The following is a 22,733-nucleotide window of genomic DNA, read 5'->3' as shown; positions in this document are numbered from 1 at the left end:
GTTATTCTTACCCTTCCTTAGGGAGGGCTGATGGTTGCAATTATGCAATAAAATAAATTCATTTATTTAATTGCAATAACAAAACATGCATTGCTGTGTATAAAATATTGCACTTCTACAGTGTTAACCTTTGACAACATGTGCAGACAAAGGAAAAAAAGTTACCCATGTTGTAGGCAATTTTACCAAACCATATTATGAACAAATAAGGACAGTTTAAGTAATTAAAGTCAGGAAAAAAAATAATCCATCTATATGATAAGGAATCGAATGTGATCGTGTATCAAACTCATGACCATGGGCATGTCATCCGAAAATTATACCTCTGCAAATGTTTGTGAGTGTGATGTATTGAGTTTATAAGCCCGTTGATATATAGAAATAGTCTTTAGCTGAAGCCACTCTGAAAAATAATATAAAATTAAATAAAACTGATGATTAACTATTACTTGGGTCAGTATTTGAATTTGAAGATATCTATAGGGGTAAAACGAGGTTGGGATATGATAATTGATATTCACCCACTCTAATTTATCTGGGGTGTCTTCGCTGGCTATGATACACAGAATCTACTACAATACGGAGAACATTTTATTCTAACAACCAGGTTGAAGAATATTATACATTTGAAGCTATACCATATTGTAGCAAATATACATATGCATCCTTTCCATCTCTGCTACATCTATCCCAAGCAAGCGTGTCTTTTTAAATACAGGAGACAAAGTCAATGCACAAAGGTCAGAAAATGTAGCCATGCAAATATTGTTGAAAACAAGCACGTCTGTATCTTAAATCTGGGCTGGTTAGAGTGTTCTAGTTTGATAGTTTCTTTGAAAAATGTCACAATGACAACTTTTTTCTCTTTTTCTCCTTTTCTAAAACATTGCATCGTTACCCTATTATCATCTATTGTATTGTATCTAAACTCGGTCTATCGTCCCACCCTAGGAGACAATATACTGAATTATATCTCTAAAGCTTTATACAGACAAAAAGCAAAATATTACCCCATATTTTAGACTACTTATTGATTTTCTACTGCACATCAGAACAGCTGTCCAGATGTGCTGTACTTTAGGAAAGTCCAATTCAAGAAGATTTATGTAAGTGTACTTCCTTTTCCACTCAGATGGATATTCCAGATGTAAATCTCACTGCAGCACACACACACACACACACACACACACACACACATGTCTGCAGTCCCATCAGTTGTCCAGACTGGGGGCCCAAGGGGTAGAAAATGGGGTGGGACGTGGGACAAACGTATGAAATTTCAAAGAGCTTCGTTGTTCTCCTACTTCTCATCAGAACCTTAGTGTGATTAGCATCTGTATGTGCCATGTAATACCAGGTGGGGTGGACCAAAGGCGTGTGCGTGTGCCTCGGCACGTGTATGTGAACGTGCAGTATGTGGTGGGACGGCTGATTAAAGAGGAAGAAATGTTTAGACCAGGAAGTATTAGTCATACACTGAGACCCCAGTCTCATGTTCACACATTCTAAAGGAGACCCAGTGAAAATAAAAAAAACAACAAGGCTGCTCCAGGGTTGGAAAAGTTTCAGTAAGGGTCAGGGCTCACTACTTACAAAGAAGGATGTGTGACTTTATTATGTTTAGAGGAAATGTAGCAGCACATACAGTTTCACAGTCAACTTGTTAAAGTAAGATGACGATGACATGTTTGTTTTAGAGCTCACTGGATGCTTCTGCCGTGAGCGCTCAAACAATATGGACATACAGTATATGAACTTGTTAGTCACCAAAGTGTTCATCTCATTGTTAAAACATATACTGTATATATATTTGATAGTCAGACTCTGAATTTTAACATTCTGAAAAAATCTACTTTGTATATTAATTATTTTTCAAAACCATTACGCACCTTATTCCTGGAGGTGCTACTGTAAATATGATTATCAACATCAATACTAGTTTCCTTCTAAGATAACAAATGTGGGTTATTATATATCAATTGTAAACATAAATTTGAGGCATTTACTAAATTTAAAAAGTGCATATATATCTCCATAGTAAATAGCTAAAAGCAAATGTTGTCCTTTTGAGTGGCTCACACAAAGACTTGTTTAATCCTACTTTGAATTTCTTTATTTGTATTTAGTATATTTATAGATAACCTTCATAATTAGGAAGTAGCATTCCCAGAAATTAGGTTTAAAAAAAAAAAACAGAAACCACAGTTAGACATTTGTCGACAGACATTGATGGTGTTTAGCTTAATAACATTAATGACATTTTGCTTCTTTAGCAAAAAGTGTTTACAAATCATTTTATTAAAGATATGTAATGTTTACTGATGGCCACATTTCACTTATGTTATTGTTGCATCAGTTTTTTTCAGTAATACATACAGAAACATTCTTGTGTGTTGATCAGAAGATTTAGCCTTTGGATGAGCCCTAAAATGATCTATTCTTGTTTGACAAAGTAGTGTTTTGTGTGGGTTTATGGTACTGGTATAATTTCAGTATATAGGGTTAGGTTGAATAGGATTGTGTTGACTTTATGTCTGCTGTCCAATCTTTAAGGCGGGTTGGAGTGCCACAATAATCCCAGCTGTACATATCTGTCTTTTTGGGTCCAGACTGCTAGTTTCCTCCCTCTAAGCCAAAAACAATACTAGTCTAAACACATCTCTGTGCCCCACTCTGCACACTCTCAGCTGGGCTTTTAGGCTCTAATTGTTTAAGTTCATCTACATCTGTGGTTTAACATTATTTTTCACAAAGAAATCAAAATGATTAGATTAGACTAAATGGAGAAAACACCTTCCCACATCAGGTTTTCTCACCTTTCCATCCCACCAGGCTGATGGAAAACAAATGTTTTTTTTGAAGAAAGCTGTTCTTTCTTTCCCAGTCTAACCACTGCAGTCAGTGGGAGGACCAGGGTCATGGCTCAGGCAGGCTTCCTGACTCCTCCTGTAATGTAGTCTCAAACCTTTGGGCAATGTGAAGCCCTGAACATTCCCCCAGGCTGACGCCATCTCAGAAAACCACCCAGTGGACAAACACTGAGTATTCTGGGATACGAGCCCGGCCCGTGTGATGGGGGTGGGGGTGGATGGGGCTGTTAAAAGTGACTGTGTGGCAAAATGACTGAGCACATGCCTCAGAATACTTGATTCTTTCTCTTTTTAGGGCCCTCAGTACAAGTTCACACCCAGTCAGGAGCAAACAGCTCATTAAGAAAATGTGTTGGTGACCAGAGGTCAGAGGTTACCATTCCTTTCTGATTCAGAGGTCGTCAGGACACACTGTGCTAATTAAAAGTGTGAATGACCCTCACTCTGACCAGCATTTAGAACCTTTCACTGTGGACCTGTGTGTGTGTGTTGTATTCAAATTTGTGTGCATGTATATTGTAAGTTTTGGTGTTGAAATAGACACCACTGCATCTTTGTTACCTCCTCAAACAGCAGCACCAGCAGTGACGTGTCGTGACCACTAGGGTTGGGTAGGCACGTTGCAAATTGAGACCACCAATGACAATTCCATATGTTTCTGCTGGCAAGAGTTAATTCAATTCAAATCAATTTTATTTGTATGAAGCAATTTCCAACAAAGTCATCTCAATGCGCTTATCAAAATATAAAATTCATAATAAGAAAGAAGAAACCCAACAAGATCCACATGAACAAGCATTTAGCCATCTAACAAAATCAACATCATAAACACCATGACACGGCAGCACATCCGTTGTTTGTGTTGGAAACAGAGAAAATTACAACGACAACTCAGAACAGCCTCAGTGAGGAGCATCCACAAAGCCAATCCTACCTTTCAATGTAGAAAGTACCAGCAATGTTCTGACCTTACCTTTGCCGAAGGTCTGGTAACGCAGGTGTTGGTCTCCCATCTTTGAAAAGCTTTTCCTCAAAAAAAGTTTCGCTATCATCTCTGGCGCTGTCATCCTGACTGTAGTGTTATCCCGCCCACTAGCTAGAGAACGTAGCAGCAGCGGTGACGTGGCATCTATTCACTAATGTACTGTGAACTTACGTATAGCATTTAGCATTGCGTGGTTATGTGCAAAGGCAGCTCTCTACGCTGCCTTTGCACGTAAAGCAGTGTTGTGCTAGTTACAGTGACTCAGCAGTAGTGACAGGCTGCATAACATACCGTGCAATAGTTTGGCTGATCTGTCCCTGGATAACAGTCATAGTCCGTTAAAATCCAGCTGCAGCGTTAGCTTAGCTTCACTGATGCATCTTTTGGAGATAAAAATAATGCGCGTATTTCCACTCTAAGAAGCTCGTCCTGCTCTCACATTGACTCGCATTGATTGGCGCACGTGATGTAAACATAGACACGCTGACTATGCTTCTTCTTCTACTGTTTTAGTGTGTTTGGCACGGCATCCCGCAAAAATATGTAGAGCCACTGTAAACAGGAAGTACACTGAAGCTAGCAAAGTAACGAACAAACACACCATATTGTAATGGTAACGGCGTTATTTCTTTAGAAAAATATTGCATTACAGTACTAGTTACTGTCAAAAGTGACGCTTTACCGCCCAACACTGACTAACCATGAGGTTTACGACTAACAAACAACTGCTTAAACATCTTCACTCAAGAACGCATCACACATGTAAAGCTGACGATATACATGGGTCCGCCGAAAACATTTGCAGGGTGTAGCAGAGAATATTGTCACCTGTACATTCAGTGGTCAGGACTGGATATGGCAGAAGTGTCACTTTTACTCAGTATTATGCCACCAGGTGGTGGCATAAATTGCTTGCAAATCTCACATATTGCACCTATAAAGGTGCAGTCTGAAACTCTCAGATCCCTCTCTCCCCCTCCCTCCCCGCTACTCTCTTGTCCTGCCTCCAAACTTCCCAAAGTCCCTCCCTCAGAGGAGCTAACAAGCTAATGTTAGTCTGACAGAAACATCACAGTAATAAATAACATGCTCTGTTAAAAGCATGTTACTGCAGTGCTTCTCTCTCTCTCAATGTGCACATAGCAATCTATCAGCAGCAGCAGCAACAACACAGAGTCACTTACAGCAGCCACACGGAGGCTGCTGCGTGCACATGAACAACACATGCACTACAGAGTTCTAGTGTAACAATTACAAATCAAACATAATGTAAATCAAGCAGCAGTAATTACCTTTCAAGCAGAAAAGTCACCAATTCCATCTTCTACTCCTCCAGACCATACACTGTAAAAAAGACGGCACTCTAGCTCTGGGAAAAGGGCGTGGCCTGTGAGCAACAACTGTCAGACAGCCCATCAAACACAATCCTGGCTCTGATTGTTTCTTTTTGCTCGGTCGCGGAGCAGCAGGGGGGACTCAATGAGCCTGTTTTTTTCACACAATCTACTAGTTTCATGTAAAGCTGTCCTTACATATTGACAGCTTTAGCAAATATGACAAAAAGTCACTTTTACAAGCGATACAGACTGCACATTTAAGATAGCTTTTGAAGCAAACTTTTTCAAACTGCAGGGTAACAGTTACAATCTCTTCCTCCATTTTTTTCCCTCCCTGAAAATGATGACACCGCTGCTCTAATTAAACATCCTGTCTGCAGCTTATTGTTTGGGAAATATTGCTGCGTATTCTTTAGAAATGACAAAACCCTGCTGGTACTGCATGTTGCTTGCTAACATCCCGCAATTCTGACATTTCCTAAAGACTTCTGTAAAAATTCTCAAAACAATTTGTACACATAGCAAAACACCATGGATTACTTGCGAATGTCAAAATCCTCAGTTCATCTCTCAAAAGTAAATATCTGTGTCAATGAACATGTCAGTGTCATCATAATGACAAGTATTTGTGTCATTGTGTATAAATAAGACAGTCAAATTGCTTAGTCATGTTGTAAATATAACAGGGTACTCTGGAGGGATGTTCTGATGTAAACTATGGCTAAAGTTTTGATGACAATTATTGTAAATTGGAGGTTACACCGTAGTGTATGTGGGAGTTTGATGGCAAGAGACTGGACAAAATTCACATTTCATTGTTTGTACAGTAATTTGTTGACAGACCACATCATTGTGATACAGAAAGGAAAAGACAGCACTGCATAGTACAAAGAGAAAAATAGAAACAAAAGTAGAAATGTAAACAGGACAATCTCCCTCAGTCTGGACCCCGTCCATTTTTTTCTCTTTCCATTGTTAGAAAGTATAAAAATGTGTTGTGCTCCGCCTATATACTGTATATACTTGCCAATTGATTGATTTGTTAGAGAAAGTCAATATTCACCCGGGAACAATTTACCAAGTCAGGACAGATTTAGAAAATAAATAATGGAAATGTGTAGAAGCATTCTTGACATATTATGACAACGTGTTCAACCAATTTGCATGTAAAAACTGATGCTATGAACTAATGCCTAAATGTTGTGGGGGGTGAGACTATTCAACAGAGACCCATTACAATACATTTTGATCAACATGACATAAGCAGAGAATTGTACATAATGGTTTGCATGGATGAACCAAAGCATTTGCATCTTGTTCAAAGAAATGAGAAACTGCTTTTTTGATGTGCACAAGTGACACAATGATGTGAAGATTGAACAGATAGTTTTGACAATTTCAACTCTGATCTGAAAAATGCACCAAAGCAACTGAGAAACTGTAAAAGAGTAGGGCTGGGTGATATGGACTAAAATTCATCTCAATATTTTTTTCTTAAAATGGCGATATACGATATAAATCTCGATATTTTAACTCAATAAAATCTTACCAGAAAGACAAATCTGGGTAAAATGTTCTAATGAAAAATGCCACACAGTCACCTTCATTAACAAACAGCTGCACAATATGTGCCACTTTTGGCTTTTTCTCCTATAAAGGGTGTGAGTGAGTTCAGCGAAAATGGGTATGTTAATACAAAATCTCAGAGTTATGAAAAATTGTAAAATACAATGTTTGACTATACTGTATGGTTGTATTAATAAAATCAAGTTGAAAAAATATAGATATATCTCGATAAAAACAATGCAGTCATTTTCGATATCGCCAAAATAGAAAACTCGATATATCTTGAATCTTGATGTATTGCCCAGCCCTATTACAGAGAACTGTTTGAAAGCTATGTCTGCTATCAAACTAGAAGCTGTGCACTCTTATCTTGCTAATAAAAACTTCTGATTTTATTTTTGTCTGTGGTTGACATAAAAACATAAAAACTCATTTAGACCTCTACTTTAAAATGCAGGGTGTGCCGGTTCAGGTGGAGGATGTGAGGATCAGAGCCACCTACTCCCACAGGAAGAGGATCCCCATCACCGAGGGCTTTCTGGAGGTGAAAGATGGCGGCAAGTGGAGACAAATCTGTAACGTGGACTGGAATGAGATGAACAGCAGGGTCATCTGTGGCATGTATGGTTTCCCCGGGGAGAAACGCTTCAACGTCCGTCCCTACAAGTGAGTCTACAAGTCCAATTGGGCGAAATAAGAATCTTCTCGGGAGCTAAAACTCTTATGTATACATGAGTAACAAAGTGGTAACTCAGGGAATCCAGGAAACTCTCACCTCTATAGAAAGCACTCTTGGAGTTACGACACATCTGGTGTAAAGCAAACACTCTTTACATCAAGGAAACATATCTTTTGTGGTTACGTGAGGAATGTTCAGTCTTAACCAAACTAATGTAAGGAGGCGTTACATAACCAAGTTTGTTTTTCCTGGTTGGTCATCACTCACTCTTTTCATGCACTTTCCACTCATAGAATAAACAGAGTTGAGATGAGAGATTCTTGACATGATGCCCGAGGAGCAGATGAAGGACTGTATGGAGTACAGTATCCTCCTGCTGGACTGTAGCTATAGTCCAGAGTTAAACATGCACTATTTCTTAGTGATAATCCAACACAACTGTTTGTATAACACAGTGTGTTTAAATTACTTATCTGATCACATTAAACTGTTGCTCGCTGCTCATTAAAAAGTTATCTTATTGCCAGCCAGCGCTCACTTCACAGAGCCGACTGGCAGTTTAATATTAATGTACAATTTACATCCCAGTCGTATTCTTAATTTAGATGTCCATGTTTAGTAAAGTAGTACATGTCAAAACCTGGGTCTAAAGCAAGGTTTGTTTTTGTGGTTATGCACAGTTGATTGGATTAAAGCAAAGAACCACATTGTTGTGCATGATCCCATGAGATGTGTAAAGGAATCACAGCCTAGTGCACGCCAAACCAATGCTTCACTTGTCTGTTTACCACTGACCATCACAAAGCATGAGAAATTTTAAAGCATGTCACACTGCTGTGGTCTCATGTTTCCCTGTGTTTTACTACTAGTGTGAAACTGACTGATTCACAGTGGCTTTCTGGGTAAAAACAACAAGTATTTTATTTATCCCCTGGGGAAATTACTTGCGTTTCAGCACCTCAAGAAATATTACAAATGAAAAGAATAAGCACTAAACAAAGAAAGAAAGAAAGAAAGAAAGAAAGAAAGAAAGAAAGAAAGAAAGAGAAGAAAAATGTACATAATTAAGTAAAAAGTAAAGTAAATATCCATCCAACACACATCTGATTGGGGTTATATTTGATTTTTTAAATGGAGTATTACCAATTCCCTCCAAATTTGTTATTTATCCCTGCTTTCTGAAAAAAAACTTTTCTACAAGCAACAGAAAACTGATCCACTGTTGGATCAGCCCTTTCAATGAGTGAGGATTAATTAATACGTCTCAAATCCCCTCCCCAGCAGCCGGGCATAAAGGGTAACAACAAACAGTGTATGTAAAGAAACTGAGCTATTATGACATATATAATGACAGGAGGCAGCATGTCAAGCTGGGAAAAACCATCTCTGCTCCCCGGACCATCAGCACTGGATCTCCTCAGGGCTGTGTTCTTTCTCCTCTGCTCTTCTACCTGTACACCAACAGCTGTACCTCCTCTCACCAGTTGGTCAAACTCCTGAAGTTTGCAGACGACACGACCATCATCGGTCTCATCTCTGATGGAGACGAGTCTGACTACAGGTGGGAGACAGACCGGCTGGTGTCCTGGTGCAGCCAGAACAACCTGGAGCTCAACGCTTTAAAGACAGTGGCGATGATAGCAGACTTCAGGAAGAACCCAGCCCCCCTCACCCCCCTCGCCCTGGGAGACTCTACAGTGAGCTCTGTGGAGTACTTCCTGCTTCCTGGGGACCATCATCACCCAGGACCTCAAGTGGGAGCTGAACATCAACTCCCTCATCAAAAAAGCTCAGCAGAGGATGTACTTCCTGCGGCAGCTGAAGAAGTTCAATCAACCAACAAAGATGATGGTGAACTTCTACAGCTCCATCATCCAGTCAATCCTCTGCTCCTCCATCACCATCTGGTACGCTGCAGCTACGGCCAAGGACAAGGCCAGACTGCAGTGTATCATCCACTCAGCAGAGAAGATCATCGGCTGCAATCTGCCCTCCCTCCAGGACCCCTCCCACCCCGGTCACAAACAGTTTCAATCTCTCCCCTCCGGAAGGAGGTTTCGGTCCATCAGGACCAGAACCTCCAGACACAAAAACAGCTTCTTTCCCTCTGCAACCATCCACATGAACCAGTGGCGTGCCGTGCATTTCACACCTAGGCCTTCAGTGATGTCCTACACTGAATGAATCCACCTCTTAATACCATCATTTTGACACCATGGCTCTCGAAACCATACATTTATACAGAAACAAACATAGTTGAGTACAACTACTTTATTTCCGGAGCATTTAAAATCAATACATCCGTATTAACAATTAAGAGTAGTAAAGTAAAAGTTATATGATCGCTTGGATACTGTCACAACTTAAAAATAAAAGGTACAAAAGTCCACTAAACAGCACATTGTCGCACCCGTAAAGCAGTTTCATTCATTCATTTCCGACAGTGGTGAAATGTTGTAGCCTACTCCTTGAACGTTTGATATAGATTAAAGCGAAACAATTCAGTCCCTTCACTGAAGTCACAGGTGAGCCAGGAACCGGCACATTATGGGCTCTGACTCGACGGTAAAGCGCAGGCCGTGCCCGGCGCGGCACGGCGCAGACCGCTCCACCAGACCGTCAAGACAGGGCTTACGAAATAAAATCACAAAAATATAGAAAAAAAAAGAAGAAAAAAAAGCTTTGTACTCACCAAAACGACTATCCCCGCTTATTTGAACACAAAATCCATCCTCCTTTCTTTCCTCAAGAAGACTTCAATGACTGTTGTACAGTTTATCTGTCCATCTCAGTTCCACCAATAAGTCCTTTTCTATCGACATGGAGGCTAGTGCTGAAAGCCGAGTCACTCTGAACCTGTGAGCCAGGGATACAGCTCGTAGCTGCTGCTTTGAAAGTGGCGCACTAACCCTTTTCCTGGCTGGGACAGGTTAGCTTGCGCGGGGGTTGGACGACCTAACAGGACACCAGCTTCCATTTGGTTAACGTCACTCTACTTTGCATAGCGCTGCCTCTCACTAGTGCGTATCCAATCAGAGGACGTGACGTCACGTTCAACGTGATACCTGCTAGCTGGCCCTGATGTCGCCAACTCGAAATCTGATTGGTTATCACAATCTGTCTGTTTCAGTTCATTTAAGTGTACAGGCGCCCCCACTGTTAATTCTGAAGGTCTCGGGAAGATTTCGTGCAGCCTGGCAACACGTGACAGCTCAAATATGATTGGATGAAAGCTATAAGATAAATAAACAATCCTGGAAGCAGCACAACCAAGAGGAAGGCTATGAAATGAAGAGAAAAGACTATGAGGAATAATTTAATACATATTTATGAAAAAAATATATTAAAATTAAATTTATTTTCTGATTATGTTTAGGCCAGCAGAGAAGGCCTTGCTGGCCCTGACGGCCCACCACTGACATGAACACACCCCCAGTCTCCCACTGAACCCCCCCACCACCCGATCACCACCTTCATGATGACATTATCTCCTGCACTGTATACTGTATATATATATATATTTATCCTATTTATCCTTTATTCTCTATCTATCCTTTATTTATCCCTCATCCTTTATATTTATCATTATTATTATTGTTGCTGAGTTGTTTCTTTTTTTTTTGTTTCGTGCACCAACTACCAAGACAAATTCCTTGTACTGTCCTAAAAACTGTACTTGGCCATTAAAACATTTCTGATTCTGATTCTGAATAGCCCACTAAGTATTCATTTAGTCAATTGTTTGAGGCAAATTTAGTAATGGGTAATGAGTAATGGCATGCTTATATTTTCAATCTCAGGTTCTTGGCCAAGCGTCGGAAGAAGAACTTCTGGGGTTTCTCAGTGAACTGCACAGGAAACGAGGCTGACCTCGCTGAATGTAAAGTGGGCCGAGAAATTGAGCTGAAAGGAAACCGCACCTGTGAGCAAGGTATGCCTGTGGTGGTCAGCTGTGTGCCGGGACGGGCCTTTGCTCCCAGTGTCAGCATCGGCTACAGGAAGGCGTACAGGGTGGAGGTGGGTCAGGTTGTCTCTGCATTGCCTGTGTAATGGCACAATCTCTCATTTCTCAGAACTCAGGCCAGTCCATCACCAGGCTAATGCACAAACCTTTCCAACCATCAGTGTTTCTGTTTTGAGTTAAGTTACTCACATAGTCCCAGACTGCAAGTTTTAATGTTTGCAGTTGAACTTCACACATTGTGTTTTCTCTGGATCAAGAAATACTCACTTCTATTTTCTCTGTGTTTGCATATTGTTCCAACATATTTGAATATCCACCCCATAGTACACTGTAGCACCCAAAACTAAAGATGTCCCGATACAGCTTTTTCACTTCCGATATGATAGCGATAATGCAGCCTTGCGTATCAGCCGATACCGATATGACATCAGCATGAATCATGCATACTTTTATTACTTATTTTGTAGTGTGGAATGTTAGAAAAGGCTTGATCAAGTGATGTTACTCAAACAGAGAACAATAGTCAGCAACAGTAGGTTTTTTGGAGAAAATTTTATCTGAGCGCTAAAATCTGTGATTTCGATAGTGAGTTCGATAAAATCTAATGTTTGTTTTCTGGCTGATATCGGACCGATATTAATATCGAATCGGGACACCTCTACCTAAAACCACTGAACATTTATCAAGTAAACAAATAAATGGCTGAATGTAATATTTTGTTAGATCCTAAAAAGTAGAGGTAGAGTAAGGTTGATACAAGTTCTTCATCTCATGAGTGTTTCATGTTTTTTAGTATAGTTTAACTTTATTTAGAAGGACATTTTTTCTCTTGGCAAATAACTAAAACATGTACAGGCAAAAGTTCATTGTCGTTTGATGTTTCATAATTAATAATTATTAAGAGGTATCCCATCCTGGCTTGTACTAATTCCAGCCATTGTTTTACTGTTTTTAGCAACCCTTGGTGCGTCTACGAGGGGGGGCCTTGATAGGTGAGGGGCGAGTGGAGGTGCTGAGGAACGGCGAGTGGGGAACTGTTTGTGATGACGACTGGAACCTTAAAGCTGCCACCGTGGTGTGCAGGGAGCTCGGATTTGGCAGCGCCAAAGAAGCATTTACCGGTGCCCGCATGGGACAAGGTACACACACAAAAAATAAAAAGTAGTAAGATGAATGTGTAGATGAATCTGGATTATTAACAAGCATTAAAGAATAAATGTATTTGAATGCAAGTTTTATTTGTAGATGCCTCAGGTATAATGTCAACTGTCAATTTTTAATGGAACAAAGGTGGAGGTCTAATCCAAGTTGTTGCACAATCAAAAAAACACATACATCCCTTTTTGAGCTTTTAGCTTTCTCAAAGACTGTTCACTTTTTCTTGGTTAGTTTGTAAAAATGGTAAATGGTAAAATGGACTTGATTTTATATAGCGCTTTATCCCCACACTGAAGCAGTCTCAAAGCGCTTTACACATCAGCTCATTCACCCAATCACTCTCACATTCACACACCAGTGGGACAGACTGCCATGCAAGGCGCTAGTCGACCACTGGGAGCAACTTAGGGTTCAGTGTCTTGCCCAAGGACACTTCGACACATAGTCAGGTACTGGGATCGAACCCCCAACCTCTAGATCAGAAGACGACCCACTACCACCTGAGCCACGGTCGCCGTGGCGTAGGGTTGTTGGTGAATAATATGGACGAAGAAGTGCGTGAGGATTGTTTTAGAGCTCCTCTCTACACCTAAATATTTGCTATAAATCTGCTTCAGTAAAGCTTTGAATGTGGTTTGAATCACCCAAACTGTATTACAAAGCCTTATGGTATCAACAAACAGGTCTTCTTTAAAGACTGGGATACACTGTGTGATTTTTTGAATCGTTGTACTCTGACACGATCTGACTGCTCACACTGTACGATCATACACGACACGTCAGGGTCTTGTTTCTGGAAATGCAACGTACAAGTTAGAAGAAGAAGAAGAACTCTAAATGGTCGCCATTAAAACAGACAAAGAAGAAGAATCTGAAAGTGGAGAGACACTCGCAAATCTCAGCAAAAAGAGCTTTAAAAAGAAAACACGGCGATGTGATGGACCAGGAGCTGGCTGGACAGACGTGGGCAGTACGGTCCGTCAATTTTACAGCGGTCCTACGGTGGTCGCGCATGCGCAGTGTGAGAGTTTAAGGTAAACCGGTCCGTGACACTGCTTCAACTGTGAGATACCCTCAGAATGAGCAACTGGATTTCAAACATGTTTGATTTCCTTACGACCTACGATTGCTGATCGGGAGCTGGTCATGACATGTTAATCGCTTCTCGTGACCCCATGTATACTACACGATGCACGACACACGATCGAGCAGAGACTCGCACGATCCCACAAAATAGTCGCACGAGTCGAAAATCGGCTCAAATGGGCCAAAAATTGCACAGTGTATGCCTGCCTTTAGTGAAACCTGATTCATGTGTAGGAGTGCAGGTGTCAATCAAAACCAAAGAGCTTCACCTCCGCCTAATCTGTGGCCACTGAGTTCAGTCTCACCTCAGTGAGTCTAGACCTGGTGTCAGCACATGCAGGCATTAGAGAATGTAAGGTCAAGCTCAGTAATGTGTAGGCTTTGACCCACAAACCTGATTATGTGAAATTAAATACACCACCACCTTTAAGAATCACATGTGCACTGGCATTGACTGTCTTCACCTTGGCCTTATTTTCACTTCATAGTAAAAGAGTGTACAAAATGTTCCAGTGAAGAAAAACAGCTTTTATGAGTTTAGTAGAGGAATTCATTTTTGGGCTGTGGACAGGTTTTTTTTTCAAGTTGACCACTGAATCCAAAAACTTTGCTGCAGATGGAGATGAAAAAGCTTAACACAGTGTTTTTTAAGTCTGTGGAGTCTATTTTCTTTAGGAGCAGAAGTGCATTTTCTTACATTGGATGAAAGTCTATCAATCATTTATGATCATCGTGCTTATTTTATTCACCTTCAGCTTTAGCATTTTCTTTCATCCTGAAGAGTTTTCTGTGCAGGGCTTGATCATTTTCTAAGATTTGATTTATGTAACAATCATTTGTGAGATCTGAATTAATTGTGCTACCAAAGCCTCTCTGTGCTCATCGTGCTGTGTGTTTAGTCCCTGGCTCTCTATCCGTCACTACATTCAGAGCCCTTAGACATTCCTGCTCCGTCACATGGGAACAAAAGCAGCATGTAGTGAGCGCTCACACGTTACTGTGGAAAATCTTCCAGACTGAGAGAGTTTTTTAATAGGCTCTAAGTGATGTTGTTTCATTTGACATTGCTGACTGCTGGTTTCCTGTACTGTGTAATTATGGAGAACCTACACATGTTTCTGGAAGGACTGATTGTCCTATCATGATCCTAGGCAGGCAAAGCTGATGCTGTTTTATTTACTGGACAGTTGTCCAGCAATTTAAGACGATCCTTCCTGACAATATTGAGCATTCGATCATTCATTCATCTGTATTTGTTTAGTCTGGTTTAAAGTCATGGATCAAATTTCACCTTTCCAAAAGTGGATGGAGCTCCTCTGAGATCTTGTTCTCTTCTTTCTTGGTTATTGGTGTGTTGCAACCAACTTGAATAGGTGCATATCACCACCTACAGTACTGGAGTGTGTATACTCATGATTTGTGTTCTCTTTGACCTGTTTGGTTTAAATACTTTATTGGTTGATACTCTTTTCTTTGTTTGATGTCTTTCTTCAGGGATCGGACCAGTGGTCATGAACGAGGTGGAGTGCTCCGGGTTTGAAAAGTCTTTAACTGAGTGCCGCTTCAACAGTGAGGCTCTGGGCTGCAGCCACGAGGAAGACGCTGCTGTAAAGTGTAATATTCCTGCGATGGGCTTCAACAAAAGAGTGAGTGACTGTCAATCAGAAAACACTCCAACATTATGCAGCTATACAACAGATGCTAATCCATCTTATTCCACAGCTTAGGCTGAGTGGCGGCCGTAACCCGTACGAGGGCCGTGTGGAGGTGTTAACAGAGAGGAATGGCTCTCTGGCGTGGGGCTCAGTGTGCAGTGATAGCTGGGGGACGATGGAGGCCATGGTGGTGTGCAGACAGCTGGGCCTAGGCTTTGCCAGTCATGCCTTCCAGGTGAGGAATGGTTCCCACTAAGACCACTTTGATTTGATTTGATTTGATTTTTTTAATTATTTTGATCATGTAAATGCCAACTAAAAAACTGTTTTAAAATAAATATAAAACAAACAAACATCAAGAAATAACAACAAAACTGTATCTAGCATCTTCAAATTCTTATGCATCTCATGAACGAAAAGGAGTAGGAAGAAGTATAAACTTATCTATAAGTTTTTCTAGATTTCCTAACTTTAACTTGAATAAAATCTCAATTTACTAACACTTTGAAAACTATTATGTGAATAAACAATCAATGTAATATAATACTCACACAGAAACATGTAATAATAGTTTTTTACAATAACAAATAATGTACCATATCGCACAACTTTTAACTCCATATAACAAGCGAGCACCTTGTGCTAATTATTTATCAACATACCTCTGAAGAATCATTTCGTTATGCATCTTTTTAAACAAAATTATTTTAAATTCAAGACACAGTCTGTTTCACAGTTTACCTCCACATATGGTAGTATAGAAACCTTTCATTGATGTACGAACACCATGAACCTTTAAATTTTATTTCCCTCTTAAATCAAAACCTACCTTTCTTTCATGAAAGAAATCCTGAATATTTTTTGGTAACAAATAATTCCTTGCTTTATGTAACACTTGTGCTGTTGTATGCTCCACCAAGTCAAGAAATTTCAGAATTTTGGATCTAAAAAACAAGTCATTTGTGTGAATTCCAAAATCCACAAAATGAACAATTCTGATTGCTCTTTTCTGCTCTTTTCCCCTTGCCTCTGTACAGTAATTTAGATAAGTTATAAATTATACAGAATGTAGAGTGATTTCTGATCCAGAACATGTTTTGCTTTAGCCAGGACTGAGATGCTGCAAGACAATTTAGATTTGATATGTTGAATGTGAGGTTTCAGTGATAATTCATTTTTGTTGAACCATATTTTTTATTTTCCTGAATTCCGAAAGTGATAGCATCCAAAAGTTGCTGCAAATTCTCCCTAGAATCTCCTTTGTGATATGACATTGGATGGATGGATCGCAGATAAATTTCCTCAGAGTGAAAATTTAAATCTGAAATATAGAATCATATTTAATTTAATATCATATAAATAAGATGTGTACACGCCAATATACACTATTAGATTTTTTCATTTACATTTTACATTTTCGTAAAATTTCCCTTTTGACATACATAGTTTCTAAATTGACAAGCTGTGTGTGTGTGCGTCATTAACTCCCACTTTAACAAGCCTAGCTTTGTTGATCCCAGAGGGCAAAATAAAGCTCCGTGTGCAGGTCAGTGATGTTAGACCCATGACATGCGTGAGTGTTCAGCTCCTCAGCAGGAGTAATGAGAAGACTTTGATTTCCTGTTTGAAGTCCAGCAGACCCTCCACCAACGTCACACAGTCCTTTTCCACTTAAGTTTCCCTAGATTTACCTGCGGGTGAAAGAGGTGTTGGGATAATAACCTCTACCTTCTGTTTTCATCATTTTCCTCGTATGCAGAGGCTGGAAATAGCGGTTTGAGATAGCACAAGGCTGGAAAATATGCGAGTGAATCACTGGGAGGTTGAAACCACAGGAGGGTTTATGACTGGAACTTGGACTAGATCTGGTAAAACGGATTTATCCAGTTAAATGTGTATCTGTGGACCTAATCAAATGTTTAGTAAATAATAAGAGGTCCCTTTGTCACCACACACACTGAGGAGATTATACAGAAAACACAGAAAAGGTTCTCGAGTCAGCATTGAATATCTGGTAGTTACTGTATCTCACAGCCGGTCCTAATGCGCATTGGAGACTCTTTGCTGTCTGGGTTTTACGTTATCCTCAAGGAAAAACCACAGCAGCAAATGGAACAAATGACAACCAGTAGTACTGGTGAGTGCATGTCATTCTCCTCAGTGCTAATCATTTAACTCACTGCTTGGAAACATTCCATCACTGAAAGTTTGTCTAAAAAGCACTGAGTCATTGCTGTGAGGATGGTTGTGTGTGTGTGTGTGTGTGTGTGTGTGTGTGTGTGTGTGTGTGTGTGTGTGTGTGTGTGTGTGTGTGTGTGTGTGTGTGTGTGCGTGCTTGCGTGCGTGCGTGTGTGTGTGCTCCTTAATGAGATCTGCATGATGTCCTCAGATTAAACACATGCCGTAACCAGCCCCCACTGCTGGTACTTCTTTGCTAAACAGTATGGGGAGCCTTTTTAAAGGGTGGGTTCTAAGAAATGATGTTAGCTTTAATAAATAGGTTATTGTTTAAAAGGCTTTGTTTCTTCAAAAAAAAAAAAGTAAGATAATATAATAGATAATGTATACTCCACCTTTGCTGGTGTGGCCCACGGAGTCAGTATTTGGGTCAAGGTGGAATAGAGATCAATCTCCAAATATTCCATCTCACCAACCTGTTCTCCATGGTTTCTGTATCATCAGGAAACATGGTACTGGCAGGGGGATGCTTCAGCTGAGGCCGTGGTGATGAGTGGGGTGAGATGTTCAGGAACAGAACTGACTCTGGACCAGTGTCTGCATCACGGGAAACATATTCAGTGCCCTAAGGGAGGCGGACGCTTTGCAGCTGGAGCCTCGTGCACCTTGAGTAAGAACATCAGAACACAGATGCTGCACTAATCTGAATCTGAATTGTTTTTTAATGACTCACATCTCTGACATGACTATTTAAAGAAGCTTTCACATGGACTGTTATTAACTACATGTCTCTCTCCCAGCGGCCCCAGACCTGGTCCTGAGCTCTCAGGTGGTGGAACAGACCACCTACCTGGAGGACCGGCCCATGTACGCCCTGCAGTGTGCCCACGAGGAGCACTGCCTGTCCAGCAGTGCTGAACAAGCCGACTCCACCTCCTACCGACGACTTCTGCGCTTCTCCTCCCAGATCCACAACAACGGCCAGTCAGACTTTAGGCCGCGGGCAGCTCATCACTCCTGGGTCTGGCACGAATGTCACAGGTGAAACCTCAGCACGAACAACCTTCTTACCAATCAAATCAAAACCAAGGTCATATATCTCAGTGCACCTCAGTGTCTGCATGTTGTAGGAGACACTGATTATTAGTCGCTGGTCAGATACACACAGGGATTCATAGTTACAGTAAGTACCCATAAAAGCAACTCAATTAGAGTAGTGTGAGTACTTGCAATCCGTTACTTTCACCTCTGGAGTAATTATTTCATTCCCATGGTGTCATATCTGAATGTTGTTTGATCACGTTTATTCATTGTGTATCCAGACATTACCACAGCATGGAGGTTTTTACCCACTATGACTTGATGAATCTGAACGGAACCAAAGTAGCAGAAGGACATAAAGCGAGCTTCTGCCTGGAGGACACACATTGTGACGAAGGTAACTCACGCTTTCCATAGTAGCACTCGTTGGTTTTGTGCTTAAATGATGATGATGAACATAGGCATACCAAGTACCCCAAAAAAAATCTATCTACAGAATCAAATTTGCTCAAGTAACTTAGACAAAAACCAACCAGAGGCTTGTATTGTTGTAATGGATTACATTATGTATGTGTCTTAGAACACTACTCATGCATCATGTAATCAAAATAAAACCACAATTAAGAATTAATTTGTTCAACAAACACATTATTCCAGTATGTTTTTTGAAAGGTTTTTGACAAAAACTTTTATACAAACTTGCAATTCACTGTCTTTATAATTCACATGTCCTATTGTCTACTGTAAAATGCACTTTAGATTAAAATGTACTTCATGTAAATTGCAGTGCATACTACAGATGGTAGATGGTTTACCTTGACCCCAGGATGACAGAAATGTCCAGGTAAACCCATATCTGAATGACATCATAGAAAAATCAAACTGTTTGTATTTCAGGGATTCAGAAGAGATACGAATGTGCAAACTTTGGAGCCCAGGGCATCACAGTTGGCTGCTGGGACACGTACAGACACGACATAGACTGTCAGTGGGTAGACATCACTGATGTAAAGCCTGGGGACTACATATTCCAGGTAAAACATCTGGATCTTCTCTGTCAACATTTCTTTTCTGCAGCTGGAATCTGTCTCATCTGCAGCCAGTGTGCTCTCACTGACCAACATACTGTACATTTATCAATATGAAACATGTGAGCAGGGGCTGTTTGAGGATACTTCCCTAAAAACTTTTTACTACCATTACTATGATGATCAACCCACACACTTTAATCCTATTCATGATAAAATGTCTCATTGATGGTTAGATCATCTAAAAAGTCTTGGTTCTTGTTTTTCAGATCGTCATAAATCCAAACTACGAAGTCGCAGAGTCAGATTACGCCAACAACATTATGAAGTGTCGCGCGCGGTACGACGGACATCGGATATGGATGTACAACTGTGTCATAGGTAAGAGCATTACTTTGTACTTTTCAGACAGCATTACATCAGTTAAATTAAGAGAGATTGGTTATGTAATGCAACCATTTTCTGAAAGCGTAAGGTTTGCCATCGCTCAAAAAGTTTGAAAACACTGTAATATACCATCAACTTTTGCTTTCTTATTTCTTGTAAACTTAGAACATTTTTATTACATGGGAATGCACAGAAAACTCATTAATTTAATCTCATTTTCCATTTGGCAATTTTATTCCTAAATTTGATATTAATAAGTGCTTCTAAAAGTATGTTTCAGTTTTGTTACATATGAACTTGCATGTATAATAACTGTACCAATCATCTCTTCAACTGTTGCTTGATACTTAAAATTAGTGTCACTTAGGTAAAAAACTAAAGAAAACTCTCTTGCCTCAGAGTGTGATAATCAAACCCAAAAACAACAAGAAAGGAATTAATATGCTATGAAACATTTTGAAAATATGAATATTTTATGTTGAGTGTTGTTTCTTTGAGGTGAAGGTGACACTTGTGTATAGTTAATAAAAACATACATCCTGTTAAAAGAACAAGTAGAGCACTTTAATTGCAAACTAGGAAGTAACGAACATTGTCTCCAAAGACAAAACATATTGATCAAACAATCAATGCACAGAACTAGTACTTTTTAGAATTAATTATTATATATCTATATCTTATTATAACAAGAGTTCAACAGGAAACACTAAAGTTAGGTTTGAAAGTTCAGGGCTCAGGTATTGCACAGTATCCTAATCCAGCTCAGAGACCAATCAGAATCCAGGGTGCTCCATGACTCTGGGGTGCCCCCTTCTGTCAGCCTGCAGCACCATCAGTTTGAGGAGTGTTTACAGATGAGCTGCTGAGTGGAGGCAGATGTCTGGGAAGAAGAACAAACAGTTTAATTTAAACAGAGATCCTGCCCACCTCAGATCAACCACAAATATAGAATTCTACGCCATTAATTTTAAACTATTCACTCTGGTTTCTTTAGTTTGATCAGCCGTTCAATTGAGAAGTTCAAGATTTCCTTTGCTTTATGGCAGATCTTTTTTCTAATCCCCTTCTTCATCTCATTTCCTAGGTGGCACACGAAGCTCAGACACAGAAGAACCGTTTCCTGGACTAATGACCAACCAGCTCTCCCACAGGTAGAGGTGCCATGGGTGCTGCAGCCAGTCCACAGTCTGATATACAGACAACCACTACAGACGGCTGTTTGCTTCATTGGAACTGAGCTGGTTTTATTGTTGGGCAATGAACTCAACAGGTGCTCAACTGGACAGTGACAGATTGAGAGATCAACAACGTCCACTGTGTGCTTACTATAGGATTAACAGTCATTGACTTGGTGCTGCCTTATCAGACTAAAATACCATTGTTACAGATGCCTTCTTTTAAGATCGACCCTCACGTTGAATCTGGTGCTAAGACTCATCTCTGAGTGTGTTTTACTCTAACTTCCTGACTGTGGCACAGGTGTATAAATTACTGAGATATTCTCAGCCACCACAGCAGCAGCACACCTACTGCACCTGTTATCAGGAACTCTGCTTGTTTGTAGGAAGCGTTCAAAAACCTGATTGTGATTAACAAAATGTGTGGGTCTGAGTCTCTGAACTCTGCAGTGTTGATGACAGTCTGAAGACTTAAAACAGTGAATTCCACAGTGAACTGGTCACCAATGTGTTCTCTACCATCCAGGAGTTTGTGTCTTTTTTTATTAGCTTTACTTCTGACTTTGCTGCAGCAGCTGCTTTATTTGCAATAAAACTTGCACACCCCTCCAGCTTCCTAATCAGTGTGTATGTTTTGTTAACTTATTAACGTCAGGGACAGTAACAGCAATGTGGAAATACTGTAACAGCCAAAGATGTTTGTGAAAAAGTCTTCTTCAGGCTTTGTTGTGAGTGAAGCTATTCAAAGATCCTTCATTTTGTAAGAGTCTTTGTTTGCTGCAGTGTTTATGCATGGCTGAATGTGAAAAAGCTTCTTTTTTTTTAAAATGAAAATGGTGGAAAAGCATTTTTAAAGTGTATGTAAACAATTGTTGAGTAAAACAGGACTCAAGTGCAAATAAAAATGTCATTAAAGTGTGATGACAAGGTTTAATTTTTTTTTGGCTTCTTTTTTTCCTAAAAACCTTTTCATCGACAGTTTATAAGTTAATAAAAAATGTATCATCGAAATACAGGGAAAACTTGTAATTTTATGAGTTAAGAACTTAAATTAAATATTTATTTTATGTATGTATCTATAAATTATTGCAATTATTTTACAAAATGAATGTAAAATTGGTTTACATGTTACTTTAATGATGATTGTAAAACAAAACTAATGAGGTATTAATTTGATCTTAAAAACAGTAAAGAAAACAGAAAAAAGTTTAAAATGAGACAAAAATAACTTTGTCAAAGCTATCTAAGATTGTCAAAAGTGAATTTTGTTTTTTTTTAATCTTATTTTACCAAGTTAGTCACCGAGAACCAGTTCTTATTTACAGTGACGACCTGAGAATCTTTCACCTTGAAGTTATTCTTGCTTTAAATTTCAGAAAAACCTTATGTTGAGTGAGTGTTTTATTGCTGCCTTTTAAAATGTAAAATGTTTTTGCTGGATTTATATTAAGTCTGTTTTTGGAGTTTTGGGGATTTTCTTCTGGTCTTTAAACCACTTAATTATTTATGATTTTTACCTGATGCGTTCTCAGCAAGAAAATATTTTCGCACTGAACATCACCTATCCAGGGCAGCTGTTACAGTCATGTTTAAAAGAAGAAGAAAAAACAAATTCTGATCA

General features: G+C 39.7%; 1 protein-coding gene across 1 annotated transcript in view; it reads left to right on the top strand.

The window, feature by feature from the left end:
* loxl2a (lysyl oxidase-like 2a) overlaps positions 1–22,046 on the top strand; it is a 34,999-nt gene extending 12,953 nt beyond the window's left edge. The window contains exons 4-14 of the mRNA XM_028447555.1: positions 7,216–7,424; positions 11,238–11,454; positions 12,357–12,540; positions 15,140–15,291; positions 15,368–15,535; positions 17,983–18,148; positions 18,279–18,519; positions 18,801–18,916; positions 19,417–19,553; positions 19,817–19,928; positions 21,019–22,046. Of these exons, the coding sequence (XP_028303356.1) occupies positions 7,216–7,424; positions 11,238–11,454; positions 12,357–12,540; positions 15,140–15,291; positions 15,368–15,535; positions 17,983–18,148; positions 18,279–18,519; positions 18,801–18,916; positions 19,417–19,553; positions 19,817–19,928; positions 21,019–21,089 (1,773 nt within the window). The 3' untranslated portion in view covers positions 21,090–22,046. The remainder of the gene's footprint in view (positions 1–7,215; positions 7,425–11,237; positions 11,455–12,356; positions 12,541–15,139; positions 15,292–15,367; positions 15,536–17,982; positions 18,149–18,278; positions 18,520–18,800; positions 18,917–19,416; positions 19,554–19,816; positions 19,929–21,018) is intronic.
* The last annotated feature ends 687 nt before the right edge of the window (positions 22,047–22,733 follow it).

Source organism: Gouania willdenowi, chromosome 5, assembly GCF_900634775.1.
Source record: "Gouania willdenowi chromosome 5, fGouWil2.1, whole genome shotgun sequence".
Taxonomy (NCBI): Eukaryota; Metazoa; Chordata; class Actinopteri; order Blenniiformes; family Gobiesocidae; genus Gouania; species Gouania willdenowi.
This window is presented reverse-complemented; position numbering and strand designations above follow the sequence as displayed.